We start from the raw sequence: 17,542 nt of genomic DNA on the forward strand, positions 1-17,542 counted from the left end.
CTTTTTATTTCTTCCCTGGTGTGATTTCACTTTGTTCATTAATTTTTTGTTGTTGTTAATGTGATTCGTCTTCCTCTTCTTTTAATCAGGATGGTTACAGGTCTATCAAATCCATTGGTTTTTTCACTCAGCTTTTAATTTTATCAGTTTTACAGTCTTTGTTTTCAACCCATCTATTTCTCTTCCAGTTTTCAATATTCCCTCTTTTGTTTATTTGCTGGTTTTCTTATTCTTTAAATTGTCTATTTAGCTAATTAATTCTCTTTTGCTATTCTGTTACTGCATATTTTGGGGAAAAATTAGCTGTTGCATTGCACAAATTTTGGTATGTTGTCTTCATCGTTAATTAATATTGTCTTTTGCAGTTATCATTTTTATTCTTTGATTCACTCATTAGGATTTGATTTAAATTCACTTTAGGTTTGCATCTTTTACCTGTATTGTCTTGTTAACCTATTACATTATGGTCTGTGAAGGATATGTTTAGTATTTGTTTTTGGCTTTTTTTTTTACACTTAGATTTTGCAATTTCTCTGTGTACTAATATATGGTCTATTTTTGTAAAGAGACCATATGGTACTTGATTTTTACTGTTCAGTCCATTCATGTTTAAAGTTATAACAGTTAGGTTTGTGTTTTCCTTCATTTGTTTATTTTATGTTTTTTTGTTTTGTTTTTTGGTGAGGCAATTGGGGTTAAGTGACTTGCCTACAGTCACACAGCTAGTGAGTGTTATGTGTCTGCGGCCACATTTGAACTCAGGTCCTCCTGACTCCAGGGCCTGTGCTCTATCTACTGTGCCACCTAGCTGCCCCCTATTTGGTGGGTTGGGGTTTTTTTTGTCTTTTTGCTCTTGTAGGGTGTTCAAGTCCTGTTTCTGACACATACTGGCTATGTGATCCAGGAACAGTTACTTAACCCCTCAGTGGTCTAGACAACTCTCTAAGACTGGAAGTTACAGAGAAGGTGACAATCTTCATTGGCACAGGAATTTCCTCATCTGGGAGAGTTCCTTATACCAATGAAATCAGAGGTCTAGTCTCTATTTTTACTTTGTCCTTAGAGTTAGCAATTTTGATTAAATTGCTCTAACACAACCTAATTTTATCTCCCAACACCTCCTGCTCCTGTCAATTCTTTCCCTAGTTTCTGGAGATTTACTTATTCTTTCTTTTATTCATCTATTTCATACATCTTTTATCCATTTCTTCCCTGGTTCCTCTTCTTATTCTTTCAGTTAAATGGTTAGGTCAATATCTCACCTCCAACTTTTTATGTTTGTTAGTTTCTTCCCCCCTATACCTTTTTCTAAAAAGATTTTCTTAGCTTTGTATTCTTCATTAATTTTCTTCCAGTCCAATCTGAAATTTTATTCTGATTCATGGTCTATGCCCTCATGTTCTTCTTCTTTCACTTCCCTGTGTTACTCAGAGAGTTAAAAGTTTTGAAGTATTGGGTTTGATGTCCTAACTAATTTCTATGTTATTGCCTTTATAAATTTTTCCCGTCCTTTTTTTTTTTCTATTGTGCCTCACTATTATAAGAATCAGTTTTGTAAAGGAAGCAATGTTGACTATTTTCAATATAATATTGTCCTTTGGTAGAATTTATCCTGAACCCCAAATCATGCAGTCCAATTCTACCCTCTGCCTTCCTTCCTACCGGCTGGGAACTCTTCCCATGTGCTCTTTCTAACTGTACCTCCCACCCCACCCCTTACCTCTTTCTGGGTGCCACGTCCCTAGGAGCTCACACATCCTTTCTCCTAGGCCAAGATGTTGTCCATGGAAGTACAATACCGTCAGAAAAGGTATTTTCCCAAAGCACTAATTCTCCTCCCAGATGAAACCCCATTATGAGGTACCTCTTTTCCACTGAAGGCATATGCCTTCACCCCCGTAGCAGTATTCCCCAATGAGACACCCCCTATGCCTGCCTTCATTTCCTTCAGATTCAATCCCTCCTTCCTTTCATTTTCCTGCAGCATTTCTGTTGAGAGACTCAAGAGGCACTATCATCCCTTCACTGTTCATTCACCTGTGGACTTAATAAGGCTACATCAACCATTTCCCTCTATCTTCCATCTCCATTATCTCCCCCCTCCCTGTTTATACCCCCTCCTATACTGCAATTTTACCCCTCAAAATACATCAATTCACGTGTGTAGGGTTCAGTCCACAGTGCTTTGCTTCTGCTCCTTCATTTTTTCTTCTATTTCAGTAATTTTGTGTTCCAAAGCTGTTAATTCTTCTTCCTCCTCATCCTCTTCTTAATCATTTCTTTCTCTCTCTCTCTCTCTCTTTTTTTTTGGTGGTGATGGTGATGGGGAACTGGGTCTCCCTATCTTGCCTAGGCTGGAAATACAGTGGCCACTGGTGGACCCAAGTTCACTCCACAGCACAGAATCTCTGACCTGCCATAGTTAGCCCCTCCTTACGCAACCTAGTTGCCATGCTGCCTCCTGGGCTCCCCAACATATTGACTATATTAGTAAGAGGCACAATTGGCTTTAGTCCTACTGCAACTTATAAGTGATCCACCTATCTCCATATCCCTAAATACAAAGGACTACAGGCATGCATCACCATACGCCTGGTCCTCTTTTACCTTTTCAGAGAAATTCTCTACCAAGGACTCAATTTTTTCTAATCTGCTAATCATCTTTTTAAAATCTCTGCTTTGAGAGCTCTAAATTCTGACCTACAGCTATTCCTAACTTCTTTTTAATGGACTGCATTTCTCTTCAACCATTCTGGAATCTCTTGTTATTTTACGCTTTCTTGAGAGTCTACGACATCCTCTAGTTCATCAGGCATTGGCTTTTTTTTTTTAAGGGTGGTGGTGGTAATAATTGTTAGGAAAACTTTAGTTGCTTTGAGGATTTAGTATGTTTTCTTCCTTCTAGTTTTAAGATCTTGTCTATTAATTTATCTGTTTGTGCTCTGGATTTTGGGTTTCTTCATCTTGAAATCTTTAGTGCTTTAGCCTTTTTCCCCTTATATTCCTCAATCCCTCTTTTTCCAACTACTCCCCCTTTGCTGGTGTGTGTATATTTCCCAGCCTGGGCTGCAAAGCTGCTTTAGCTTCTTCCTGCACGGGAGGATTTAGGCTTCAATGGCCTAGGTCCTAACCCTGAGTAACCTCTGAAGGGGGCAGGACTGTCCCTAGATAGGTTTCAATCCCCTTTCTTTTAGACCCAGTGCAGTCACACATCCTGGGCCCCTGCTCCAGTTCCTCTCTTGTCTCTCCACCACTTCTCCTTCTTTGCGAGGCAAAATCAGAACCTGTTGCTTTTGGCAGGATTAAGGGAAAGTGTTTTGGTCAGAGTCTGTATTCTTATTGCTTATCTGTGGGGCAGTGCCAGGAAGAAGGTTCCCCACCTTTCTCCTCCTCACCTGAGTGTGCAGATTAAGCTGTTGGGAGCGGAGGTGGAGGGGAAGAATGCAGGAGCAGGTCAGTAATTTCTGTAATGGGAGATCCAAACATGTGGGCCTTAGGCACAAGCCCATAGGTCAATTTGTGTGTCCCTCCTAGGAGTAGTGAAGATTAATAGGTGCTAAGTGAGCATTTTAGAGATGAAGATTTTCCAGTGTTATTTCATAAGAAATCTACCTTGCTGAGATTCTTTGTCATGTACAGTGGATTCAGCTGTAATTGCTCTATATCAAGCATATAACTACCCTTTCGGAGTTTTTTTTTCTTCAGAGCATTAACTGGATCTGGAGGAAGTATCTATTTTTTTGGTCTGTTTCTTCTTATACAACATGACTAATATGGAAATATGTTTTATATGATTGCACATATATAACCTACATCAAATTACTTACTGTCTTAAGGATGGGGGAGGTGAGGGAGGGAGAAAATCTTAATTTCAAAATGTTAAAAAAATGAATGTTACAAACTATCTTTACATGTAATTGGGGAAAAATATTATTTAAAAAAGGAAGAAAGTATGTAGTCTACTATCTTGTTAGTTCTGGGACCTGGAAGTTCCATTTTAATCTTGTTTCTTTCTTTTTCATTTTATTAAATTTTAATTTTTTTAGAAGTCCCTATCTTGTCCTACCTTTCCCCACCAAATGAAAAGGAAAAAAAAAAAACAAAATCCTGTTACAAAAACATACAGTCAAACAAAATAAATTCTACTCCTGGCCATATCCAAAAAAAAAAAGTCTCAGTCTTCACTCTAACTTTATCATTTTTTCTGTCAGAAGGTGAGTAGCCCATTTCATCATGAGTCCTTCGGAATTGTGGCTGGTCACTGTGTTGAACAGAATTTTAAAGTTTCTCAGCTGTCTTTAAGATATTGCTATTATAATGTAAACTATTCTGGCTCTGTTCACTTTACTCTGCATCAGTTCATATAAGTCTTCCTTGGTTTCTCTGAAACTGTTCCACCTTCATCATTTTTTATATTATAAGAGCATTCCATTATATTCATATATCATAACACGTTCAACCATCCCCCAACTGATAGGCATTCCCCCCCCCAATACTGCAATTGCTGGGTTGAAAGGTATGAACAATCTAATAACATTTTGGGTATAGTTACAAATTGCTCCCTGGAATAGAAACCAAAAGTAATTAACATACCACCTCTCTGACATCTGTAATTTTCTTTTCTTGTCAACTTTGCTAGTCTGATGGGTGTAAGGCAAAAAGGTTGTTTTAATTTGCATTTCTCCAATTATTAGAGTATTTTTTCATACGTCTATTTTAATGACAGCTTGGATTTCTTCCTTTGAAAAGTGTCCATTTATATCCTTTAACCATTTAACAACTGGGGAATGGATCTAATTTAAATCAGTACCCTTTACAGCTTAGAAATTAGACCTTTGCCAGAAAGAAATTTGCTACAAAGATTTTTTCCTCATATACTTACTTTTCTTCTAATTTTAAACACATTAGCTTTATTTGTACAAAAAAGTCATAATTTTATGTAATCAAAATTATGCATTTTGTTTCCTGTTATCTTCTCTATCTCTTGTTTGGTCCAGAACCCTTCCCTATCCATAGACGTAACAGGCAATTTCTTACTTGCCTCTTTAATCTGCTTGACATTACCCTTCTTGTACCCTTTTGAGCTTATCTTGGTATATGATATGAGTTGTAGGTCTATACCAGTTTCTGCCAGACTACTTTCCAATTTTCCCAACAGTTTTTGGTGAACAGTAAGTTCTTGCCCCAGTAGCTGGAATCATTGGGTTTATCAAACACTAGGTTACTGTGCTTATTTGATTCTAGATCTTCTGTTTCTCCAGATAAATTTTGTTTCTTCTAGCTTTATAAAGTAGTCCTTTGATTATGTAAATTAATTTAGGTTGTGTTATCTTTTTTATTATATTGGTTCAGCCTACCCATGAACAATTAATATTTCTCCACTTATTTAGACCTATATTTGTATAAAGGGTGTTTTGTAATTCTATTCATATAGCTCCTATGTCTTGGTAAACAGATTCCTTTAAGCTTGTTTCAAAGCTGAGACCAAGGAGCCAGAACTGACTTTAAAACCTGCTCCCTGATTCTCCCACCCACCCAGTGGAAGTGAATCCTATTACCACTGACCTCATCCAGGCAGCGCTCATAGGTCTCTCGCTGGTTCTCATTGGCCTGGGCCAGTGCTGAATTTTCTGCCTAAACAGAAGAAAGGAAAGGAAAGAAAATTTATGGATTTACATAGGCCCCTAACCTATTCCTACATTTTATAGGAATCCACCAATAAGCTACAGGGTCTAGGGGTGGGACTTTAAGGAAAGAGGCTCTTTTCATATAATGATCCTCCATTCCATGAGGACAGGAACTGTGTCTTATTCCAAACTCTAGCTCTCCAGTGTAAAGCATGGGTCTCTGAGCCAAGTAGGTGATTTTAGGAAAGTTTGTTTACTATAATAGAATCCTGTCTCTGACTCCAGGAAAGTCTATTTCTCTCTAAACTCTAAGCTTCAGCTTAGTGGTGGAGGAGTGGGATGTTCAAGACTTTAGGCTGGAAGGTGGGATAATGCAGAAAGAGGAAAAAAAAATCATTCCCCTAAGGAATCCTTACAGGGGAGATTTAAGACAGGAAGGAGCTTCAGCAAAGAGAGGGCACGGCTGCTGGGGTACAGTGAGACACTCAGTTTAGGGAGTCTCTGGCTTTGGGTGATGGGAGAAAAAGAGCCCAGAGAGAAGGGAACAGCTCATCTCAGATATTCATTATTCAAACTATGCAGGCCATGGAATAAAATAAAAGAAAGTACAGTACTAAAGTGGCTTTTCTGCTGTAGTATCATTAAGGGTGAGAGTGAGTAGAGGGAACGATGAGAGAGAACCATCCTTTGGATCCAAGGGGCTAAAACAGAGCATTAAAGAAGATCATAGGATCATAGATTTAAAGATAAAAGGGTCCTTAGAAGACATCTAATCCAATCCCCTCATTTTACAGATAAGGACACTGAGGCACAGTGGTATACATACAGCTACAGTTATTAAGTGGCAGAGTTGGGATCTGAACTCACATCCTCTAATTCCAAACCTAGTTAGTTCTGTCTCCCAAGAGATATAAAGCGTGGGCAGCCTGGTTCGGGGGGGGAAGGGACGGGTGGATGGATGTGGTGGGACTAAGCATGTATATAGCACCTGCTATGTGCTAGATGCTGTGTTAAAAGCTTTTTTTACAAATATTATCTCATTTGACCCTCATGACCACCTTGCAAGGCAGGTGCTATTATTACTCACATTTTATAGCTGAGGAAGTGGAGGTGACTGCCCAAGTGACAGTTAGCCTTTCAAGCTGGATTTGAACTCAGGTGGTCTTCCTGATTCTAGGCCCAGCACTCTATTCACTGACTCACACAATGACCCCTGGTTTAGCATGGCACATGCTACACCCAATTCTTGGGATTAAGCTATGGGAGAAACTCCAAAGTTCTCCTGCCCTACCCACTGCCAGCCCCTAAATCTAGGGACCAGGAAATCCCTGCTGACCCTGAATAGCTTACCTCCAGCTCCCGAAGTCGATGCAAAAGCTCTTGGCAAGTCCCTAGCTCCATGTTACTGCCGCCTCCTGGCTTTGGGACTCCAGGGTCCCCAGCCGGTTCCTCTACCGTGTGAGACATCAAGCTCTGGGAACAACAACAAAAAAACGAGAAGAACCTGAACAGGGATTATGGAAAGGGAGAGATTACGGCTCTCTATATCACTTTTCTCATATATTTTATATGTTACTTATTCTTATGGTTCATATTAATTTAAATATTAAATAATTAAATATTAGAACTTCACATAGGAAGAATAATAACCAAGTCCTATACGCCAAATGTATGATAATAGAGTGGTAGAATGGAATAGGTGAAGAACATAGATCTGTGGTTGGAAGACTAGGTTCTAATCTAGGCTCTGCTACCAGTCTACTTCTTGGGGTCTCAAGTTTCTTCATCTGTAAAGTGAAAGGGTTAAGTGTAGTTCAGGGTCAGCAAACTATTTTCATGGGTAAAATGAGCTAAGAATGGTTTTTACATGTAAAAATAAAGTTTTATTATATTTTAAAATGCAAAAGCCATTATTGGCTTGCAGGCCTTTGGCTGTAGTTTGCTGATTCCTGGAATAGAGACACGGTGTCCAAGCTTTTTTGATCATACCCCTTTAGGAGAAATTTTTTTTTCAGCATGCACCCGTAATTTGTGTATTATTTATTTATAAATTATATAGCTATGCTATTACACTTTATGTGCATCAGAAACATACAAAAATAGAAATGTAAAGATAAAATAAGATTTGATTCTAGAAGGGAACCGCTGGAGTCTAATGAGAAGGAGAGTGACATGGTCAGACCCATGATTTACAAAAACACATTTCTGCAGCTGTGTGAAAGAGAGATTGGGAAGGGGAGAGATTTAAAGCAGAGAGATCAAAGAAGAGGCTATTGCAATAATTCAGGTGAGAGGGAAGGAGGGTCTGAAAAAGGAGGCAGCAGTATGATTAGAAAGGAAATATCATGGAGGTAGAAACGACAAAATTTTTGAGACTAACTGTATAGGGTGAAGGGGTCAAAGATGACACATAAGCTGTGAACCTCATGGCTGGAAGAATGGTGGTGTCCTGTAGAGGAGCGCTTCTCTAACTTTCTGGCCTCATGACCCCACTGTTGTTGTTGTTGTTCAGTCATGTCTGACTCTGTGTGACCCCATGGACTTTGTCCATGGGGTTTCCTTGGCAAAGACACTGGAGTGGTTCGCCATTTCCTTCTCCAGTGTGTCCTTATTTTACAGATGAAAAACTGAAATAAATAAAAGTTAAGTGACTTGCCCAGGGTCACACAGCTAGTAAGTGTCTGAAGCCAGATTTGAACTCAGATCTTCCTGACTCCGGGCCTGGTACTCTATCTACTGTACTACCTAGCTGCCCCATAACCCCTTTACAATTCTTAAAAATTCCTCAGGACCCCAAAGCACTCTTTTTATGTGAGTTACAGGTATCTATATTTACCATGTTAGAAATTAAAAGATCTTACTATTATTATAAAAATAGTTTTAACCTAGTAGACCACCTGAAAGGATGTGAGGGACCCTCAGGGGTCCCTGGACCATACATTATAGTAACAGAGAAGTTTAGAAGAGGGGTGATTTTTTGGGGAAAGACAATGTAATGCATCTGCTATGCAGATCAAAACCCATCCATGACTACTTATCCCCGTGCAATGTTCTCTGTCCCATCCCAAATGGAAAGAGAGAATATGATGTTTTTACTCACTGGTCACTGCCTCAGAATACAGTGGACAACCTCTGGAACAGGCTTGGAACAGGCACAAGGTGATCGGGGGATACTATGCTTAGAGGACTGGGGATGTGGAATTGCCCCAATGGAACCTGCACAGCTACCGGGCACACATGTTTGGTTATAGCTGCCCTTACAGGCAAATGCCCAGGTCAGAAGGGAGACTGGAAGCTTGCACAATGGAGGGAAGTGTGGGGGAATAATGAGGGATAAAGAGAGTATTGGAAACATTCTCCCAAACTGGCTATTGCTTAGTGAGTAGTACACGACCTATCTTTCCACTCTCTAGTCATCCCCTGAGGTGAGGCCACACCTTTAGAGATCATCTAGACTAGGGGTCAGCAAACTCTTGCCTATGCATGTGAACTAAGACTGGTTTTTACATTGTAAAATAAAGTTTTACTATATTAGCTCACGAGGAGCTGGCAGATTTGGTCCTCAGATATAGTCTGTCCTTCCCCAGATCTAGTCTCTCTCCAATGTCTTTTCCAACTCTAAATCCAATGGGCTTATGAACTCCCTGATGAGACAGAGTTAGGGTTACGTGTCAGGGAAACAGAAATCCCTTCTTGGGAACTGATACCAACATCTGAGAAATCCCCATTTCTTTTAGTTTTCCAATTGTAGGTTAAATCTTCCTACAAAACCGGGTCAACAGTCAGAAGACCTGGACTCTAGTCCTGACACTACTACTAACTTGTGCGAAGGCTCTAGCTCTTCACCTATCAAATACAGGTAATGATGCTTCTCCACAGGCTTCACACATACCAATGATAAGCATTCTATAATGTAACAAAAAAAATTTTTTTTTGCTTTAAATAGTATTTTATTTTTTCCCATAATTGAAATTTTTTTTACAATCAGTTTAACCATTGGATTTCCCCAAAACAAAACAAAACCCAATAAAAAGTGATCCATCGATCAAGGGTTTATATGGTGTCATAAATCAAAGAGCTGAGGTGGGGAGGCAGGAAACTGAGTCCTAGGTAACTACAGCTTGTGCTGCGGTCTGCCCCATGCATATTGAGGCTCCTCCAAATAACCTAACCTCCCAATTCCTCAATCTACCTGTTTCCTACAATCTTTTCCCCCACTGTACCTCACCTACACAGAGACGATAACCTTAACCTTGCCCTCACCCACAAATGTTCCACTTCCATGTTCACGAGCTTGGAAATTTCTTTATCTGATCATAATCTTTCAACTTTTTATCTTTCCCTATGCTTTATAACCCCTAACCCTGTTTTTCAACCTTACTGTGACCACTAATCCCTCAACCCTTCAGTTCCTTTCCAGGCTATCAACCCTGCAATGGCTATGCTGTCCTCCTTTCCCTATCTCAACATTTGGTGAACAATTCAGCTCTACACTCCCAGGAATCCTTTGCCCCCTTGTTCTCTCACCAATCACACACACACTGCCAAACTCCCACCATCTATCTCATCTCATCTCATAGATAAATGGAGCCTGAGGAAGTCATGAAACCATGCTGACTTGGTCCACTACAAATTTATGTTACATAATCTTAAATGGACCTCGGCAAGAAGTCCTCTTACACCTCCCTCATCACTTACCCACTAACCACAGAGGTTGTTCTAAACTTGCTCATTTCTTCCCAAGCTCCCCAAAACATCCCCTCCCCTACTCTTTCAGATAAAGACTTCCCTCCTACTTCACTTCCCTCTTCATCTCATATCACTCAAGACATTATCCCCCATTCTCTTCTCCTCCACCGATCTCAAAGAGGTACTCTTCCCAAGGCAAACTCCTCAATATCCATCCCTCCTATCTTTTTCAGCAGACTGCTCCTTCTATTATCCTCATTTTTTCTCTAACATTTAACTTCTCCCTAACTACTTGCTTCTTTCCTGTTGCCTATAAACATATCTGCATCTTCTCATTCTAAAAACAAAAAAACCCTCAAGTGAGCTAACAGGCCTTGCTAGCTATAATCCTATTATCATTCACGTCCTCCTCTCGATTCCATGAAAAAGCCATCCAATACTGGGTGCCCTCACTTCATTCTCCTCTCCCTACTAACACTGTTTTCTCCAGTGTTATCAGTGATTTCTTAAACGCCAAATCTAATGACCTTTCCTCAATCCTTCTTGACCTATCTGCAGCATTTGACACTGTTGATCAACATCTTCTCTCTTAACTCTGTTCTGACCTGGTTCTCCTCCTACCTGTCTGACCAATCTCAGTCTCCTTCACTGCATCTTCATCCAGGGCACAATCACTAACCATGGGTATCCCTTCCAGGGTCTGTCCTGAGGCCTCTTCTCTCTCTCTGTTAACTCAATTGACAATCCCACCAACTCCCACTAGTTTGTTTTTTTGGTTTTTTAGGCAATTGGGGTTAAGTGACTTGCCCAGGGTCACACAGCTACTAAGTGTCAAGTGTTTGGTCTGAGGCCAGATTTGAACTCAGGTCCTCCTGACTTCAGGGCCGGTGCTCTATCCACTGTGCCACCTAGCTGTCCCTAGCTCCCACTAGTTTGATGATCATTTCTATGCAGATGACATCCACATCTATATACAGCCTTAGTCTCTCTCCTTGGCTCCAGTCCCATATCACCATTCGCCTCCTGGACATCTCAAACTGGATATCCATAGGCATCTCGAACTCAAGACAGCCATATCTCCATTTCCCCAAGCCCTCCCAAGGGCACTGCCATGCTCCTAGTCACCCAGGCTCACAACCTTGTTGTCATTTTTGACTCCTTACCTAAATTCACTCCCACATGTAACCTTCCTATCTATCCCTTTCTCTCCACTCACGTAGCCACCACCTTGGTGCAGGCTTTATCACTTCAGGCCTAGGTCACTGCAATAGCCTTTTGACTGCTCTTCCTGCCTCAAGTTTCTCCCTACTCCAATCCATCTAATAAGCTGTCAAAGTGATTTTCCTAAAGTGCAGATCTGTCCATGTCACTCCCTACTCAAACTCCAGTGGCTCCAGGATCACATATAAACTTCCCTGTTTGGCATTTAGAGCTTTTCACAACCTGGTCCCTTCATACCTTTTCCAGTGTTCTTATACCTCACTCCCTTCCTACACATTATGATCCAGTGACGTTGGCCTACTTTATGTTCTTCATACATAACATTCAATCTCTGACTCCATGCCTTTTCACTGACTATCCCTCACGCCTGGAAAACTCTTCCTCCACACTTCTGTCTTCTGCCTTTCCTCAGCTCAAATGCCATCTTCAGTAAGAGGCCTTTCCCAGGGCCCCCCCTCAACCGTTAGCACCTTCCCTCTGAGATTACCTTCCTTTTACACTGTATATATCTTGTATTTACATAGTTGTTTGCATAATGTCCTTCCTTGTTAGAGTGTGAGCTCCTTGAGTGCAGGGACCTTGTTTTTTCCTTTGAATCTTCAATGCTTAGGGCAATACCTGACAAATCAGTGTTTCTTGATTGACTTGGGTGTTTTAGTCTTGGCTATGCCACTAACTGTTTGATTCTTGGACCTCAGTTCCTTTATTTGTTCGATGAGAAGGGTGGAAGAGATGATCTCCTGGGTCCCTTCCAGTTCTGACATTCTACAAATCATGGACCTGGCTTATGGAGTGTTTCCTCCTTTTTATCTGAATTATGAACCTGAACTCTACTCCCAGCTGTGAAGAGGACAGCTGGTTTTATTTTATTATTCTTTCATTTCTATATCTACATCAGATTCTTTGCAATGGTCAGTTATACCTTTTCTTTCTTTTTTTAATTTTTAATTTTTTTTATTTTTAGGCAACTGGGGTTAAGTGACTTGCCCAGGGTCACACAGCTAGTAAGTGTCAAGTGTTTGGTCTGAGGCCATATTTGAACTCAGGTCTTCCTGACTTCAGGGCTAGTGCTCTACCCACTGTGCTACCTAGCTGCCCCAGTTATATCTTTTCTATAGCTGTTCTGGAGGGAGTTTTTCCTACTGAGTGGGAACACCCACTTATTCCATGTTAAACAGAAAAAAGACAGGGTACCTTGTCTCTCTAAAGGGGGGGGCTCTGCAAGTGTAAAGATTATTCATTACCTTCTCATTATCATACTGTGTTAGACATTAAGGACTTCATTTTCACTACACTACCTTCGCTTTCCATGTTTTTAATTCTTCAGGACAATTTCCCCCTCCAACCAACATTCCCCACCTATCCCACCCCCCATATACATAGGAGATTGAAGCCCTTACCTCTCTCTCAGCTCAGCAATTTGGAGATATCACAGCTACAACAGCCACAATGGTCACCTTGTGTCAGTCACCAGGCCTGGAATAGGAAAGCACAGAGTCATGGAGACAGAGATATGACATCATCTTCTCTGGGGCAAACCAATCAAACCATTGGAAAAGTCTGAAAATATATGCAATGTACCACACATCTATATAGACCTCACATCTCTGCAAAGGAGTAGGGCAGAAATGTCTTCTCATATCTCTTCTTTGGGTCATGCTGATTCTTTGTAATTTTGCAACATTAATTTTTGATTATTTTGTGGTTGTTCTTTCCAATAATGATTCCAATTCTCTACCCCCATCTACTTTCCTTGGACTTCAATAAGTCTCAGGGGTGATTAACTAGTTGTTTCCATTTCATCAGTTAAGGAACGTCAACTACATAGTCAATGGATCCCAGGAGCCAAGTCTCCACCAGAGCCTGCAAAATTCCCTCTAAAGCAAGATTCTTGCTTTTTCCTCATTTCCCTGCCAGGGTCCTTACTTTACCTTTACTCTTCTCAACTAACCTCTCAACCTCAACACTGCTAACAACCCAGACCAGCTAGCGTGCTACAGGCTAGACTTTTGGCCAGAGTTATCATCCCCAGCTTATCTATGGGGTCTTAACGGCTTCCCTTTCCCCTACAAAAGTACAGTATTTTTAAAAAATTGTTTTCTGAAGCCATGGTGCAGGGGAGTATTTTATTATATAATCTCAGAGCAGTAAGGAACCTTAAAGGTCATCTAATCTGACTTATATCTGAGCAGTTGTTTTTGAAAGAAATAATAAAAACAGGATCATAGGAAAAAAATCACAAACTCTGAAAACATGACTGTATTGTTTGGTAATAAAGGAATTCACTTCAAAGGGAACTTTGTCATTTGCTATTTATGTGACTTTACGCAAGTGAGTTAACCTCCCTCTTTGGGTCAATTTCTTAATCTGTAAAATAATGAGACTGGACTAAATGACCTGTAAGGTCCCCTAAGACATCTCCCCCAAGTGGTCATTTGCGGGGAACAAAATGGAAATTTTGGGCAAAAAGGAAGCACACAATTTAAAAATACCCTTCAGAAGGTCAGTTTGTTATTTTAGGGACAAAAAAAATGTATTATATACAAGTTGATTTATTCATAAAGCCATCAAATTATATATTTAGAAATGTGAAGGCTCCCCAAATAGAATCTTTGAAAATTTTAGGAAAACAAGGGGGTTTGTTTTTCCTGATTTGGCTGGGGGGGGGTTGGGGGGAAACAACCAATAGAGTCCTTAGATTTATAAACTGGATTTTCCTCCCAGATTCTTCCATCACCCCTCTCTATCCTACTAAGTCTTCATATATACAAGAAGGCAGAATGTTACAGTATGAACAACACTGAATTTGAGTTTGAAGCCTTTTTCATTCACTCACCCAACAAATATTAATAAAAGCTCACTATATACCAATTTCCTTTTAAGTCCTGAAAGACATACAAAGATGTGTAAGACACAAACAAGCCCTGCTCTCCAAAAAGCACAGAAATAACTACACTAAAAACTGTCTTTGGGGAGTCAACTTCATTCAGATCCTCTATCTGATCCTGAGAAGGATGATGGGCAAGGATCCTATAGGAACCAATCTATTCCCAGCCCCAATGTGCCCAGGTGACCACACAGTGCTTAGTGTGGAAAAAGAGAGAAGCATCAGCACCTCACAGAGTCATACCTCCCAATTCCCTTTTAAACAACTTGAGGACCAGGACATTTACATCTTTGTACTAGCGCATAACACATAGGAGATGTTCAATGTTTGTATGAATGCACGAACAGATGCAACTCTCTTTTAGGAGAAAACATTTTCCCTCTGGACAACAGGGGATATGCTTTTTCCTGGCACATAGACCCTACCAGTCCTAGCCTAGGGGTGGGGACCTGCAGCCTCGAGGCCACAGGTTCCCCACCCGTTAGCCTAACAGATCCACAGATTAGGGGGCAAAGCTGAGGAAATAACAATGACAGCTGACATTTCTATAGCACTTTTAAGGTCTGCAAAGAGCTTTACATAAACAGTCACTTGATCCTCACAACAACCCTGGTATGAGTTAGGTGCTAGTATCCTTATTTTACAGAAAAGGAAACTAAGGTTCACCAAGTTAAAGGACCATAATAGGGCCATACAGCTAGTCAGTTTCTGAGATGTGATTTGAACCCAGCTCTTCCTGATTCCACTCTCTCCGTCATGCTGCAATAATTCCAAAAATGAAAGAAGCCAGGAGTCCTGTCTCTCAGACTCTAGTACCCTACCTCCAACGATCTGGAACTAGTCTCACTTTTCCTTCCCTCCTACACTCAAACCTCTCTCCAGGGTTATCTAGCTCCTTTTAAAACTGTGCACACGATGCAGTAGAAATGGGTGCCTATTTTTCTCTGCCTCTCAAATGCCCCTCATTCTCCCTCTCTCTGCCCAGCTGGTCTTTCAGACCAGTGACATAAATGAACATTGCCTTTCCTCCTTCCCTCGCCCCAGCTTATAACAGCTGGCACCCAAAGCTTGGGAGTACATACACAGGGGATACTCCAATATGGAGAAAGGGGAAAGGAGCCAGGACTGTGACTGGTTCCAGACATCAGCCAAGGCCTTGATCAATGAGAAAGCATCTCCTGGGACTTCATGCTATTCCTCTCAGAGCCTTCTGGGCATCAAGACCAGGGACCAGGAGACAGGAGACGTGTGGGAGGAAGTGGTGCACTGGTGGTATACAGCTAGGAGCTCTGCAGTCAGGAGAGGGTAAAAGGCTTTAGATAAGAGTGAGGCAATCCCTCTGATAAGAGAACTATCCCAGAGCCAAACGCAAAAACAGCTGCTTGCCTCACACCCCCTGCCCTACTCCAGATGATGGAACCTGTAAACATGGCTTGGGAAGTCACACCGAGCTCCTCCTCCCTCCTTTCCCAGCTCAGAATCAGGAGCTTGAGGATTCCTGAAGGCATATCCTTAGTCTGGAGCCAGATACCTTGGGAATTTCACCCTCAATCCAAATTCTGGAGCAGGGAGGAGGGATCCAGATAATTTCGTTCCCCCTCCCCCTTCCTGACAACTGGTACCACCAGACACAATAGCTCTTTTCTCCTGACTCTGAGAAGACACATCTGCTCTGAAGGGCTGGAGGATTGGCTACACTCCCCTCGGAACCTCCTTTCCACAAGCTCGTGCACTCGCGCACACACATCCCACCCTCCCTGGGAACTTGCAGAGTTTGTACACTGGTGATCTTGTCTGGATCTCTGCGGTGGAGCCAGTGTACATAGACAGTAAAGGGAAGGAACTTTTCTCACAGTCCCACCACTAATCATGCACGCTTCTCTGAAGCTCTAGGATATCAGAAGGATACCTCCTTCCCCCAAACATGCAGGGTTCCCCAGCTTCAGCACAACCCAAGCAACAAAAATAGCAGCTGCAGTGGGGGAGGGAATGGAACACCAACACAATGGATTTATTTATAGGGTCACACACTAGGGGTTCTGCAGACTTGGCCCCATCCCTGTAAATCCAGGGCTCCTGCCACCTTTTATCCAGACTTCAGGGGGCTTCCTAAGGGGAAGAATGGGCCAGGATTTCACACTGTGGCCTGCACAGGCCATGCTCATCCTGCTGTTATTTCCATCCTCCTCCATGGAATGCCATCTTTCACCTCTGCATTTCTCAATCCAGCACCCATCCTCAAGGTCCTCTTCCTCCAACAAGTCTTTCTTTACTACTCCAGCCCACACTGATCTCTCTATTCTTTGTGGTCCTATTGCACTAATAATAAGATGTAATTGTTTCATGTTGGGGGGGGGATTAGTTTTGATTCCTTCCCAGAGGTCTGGAACAATATTTTTTTGTCTGTTCCAGCATAGTGCCCATTGTAGGGGTACACAGTAGGTCCTCTGTAAACACAAGCTAATAGGGAACTCCGTATATTCACTTCTACCTGAAGGGCTGGAAGCCTCTCTCAACTTCACCTGCAGAAAAGATGGGGAGAAAAGGATTGAGGAGAAGGGGGTGAGAATATAAAACAGGCTTGGGTGAGGAGAAGGTTAACATATCTCTCTTAAAGGTCCTGCCTGTGAGGATGAAAAGGCTGGAAGTCCCACCACTAAATCTCTCTTCTCCCCAATTCTACCAGTTCTCATGTTCAAACTGACTACGGTAGAGGGGTGAAGAGGCCACATGCCATAGTTCTTTCTAGACTTGTCCCTGACAGTGGCTATGGCCTTGAGGAGACTTTCAAGCACTGCAGGCTTTAGAGTTTTCCTCTTATAAATGAAGCTAATCCAACTTTACCTAGAAATGCTCTCCCCTCCTTGGCCCATGAAAGTTATAAATCCACCAGTCTTCCTGTCCTGAGCCCCTTCCTCTGTCCTATCCCCATGCTACCCCCAACCCCAGAAGAACAAGGAAGTCAAGACCTTTTCAACCTTCTGGGCACAAGTCAAGATTCACTAACGATCCTTTAGAAACAGAGTCTGCACATAAGACAGTGGCAGATCTGACAATGGATTCACTCCTACCTATTCTAAGATGCAGGAGAGAAAAACTCTACAGGTTACCAGACTGC

The 17,542-nt window shown here is 41.6% G+C and overlaps 1 protein-coding gene across 1 annotated transcript in view; it reads right to left on the reverse strand.

Annotated features, from left to right (window-relative positions):
* Window positions 1-17,542, reverse strand: part of NCKAP5L (NCK associated protein 5 like) — a 75,616-nt gene that overhangs the window by 28,137 nt on the left and 29,937 nt on the right. The window contains 4 exon segments of the mRNA XM_078156817.1: window positions 5,566-5,634; window positions 6,978-7,100; window positions 8,008-8,254; window positions 12,938-13,013. Coding sequence (XP_078012943.1) covers window positions 5,566-5,634; window positions 6,978-7,100; window positions 8,008-8,055 — 240 coding nt within the window. The 5' untranslated portion in view covers window positions 8,056-8,254; window positions 12,938-13,013.

This window comes from Phascolarctos cinereus, unplaced genomic scaffold, assembly GCF_003287225.1.
Source record: "Phascolarctos cinereus isolate Bilbo 61053 unplaced genomic scaffold, phaCin_HiC Scaffold_1;HRSCAF=81, whole genome shotgun sequence".
Classification (NCBI taxonomy): domain Eukaryota; kingdom Metazoa; phylum Chordata; class Mammalia; order Diprotodontia; family Phascolarctidae; genus Phascolarctos; species Phascolarctos cinereus.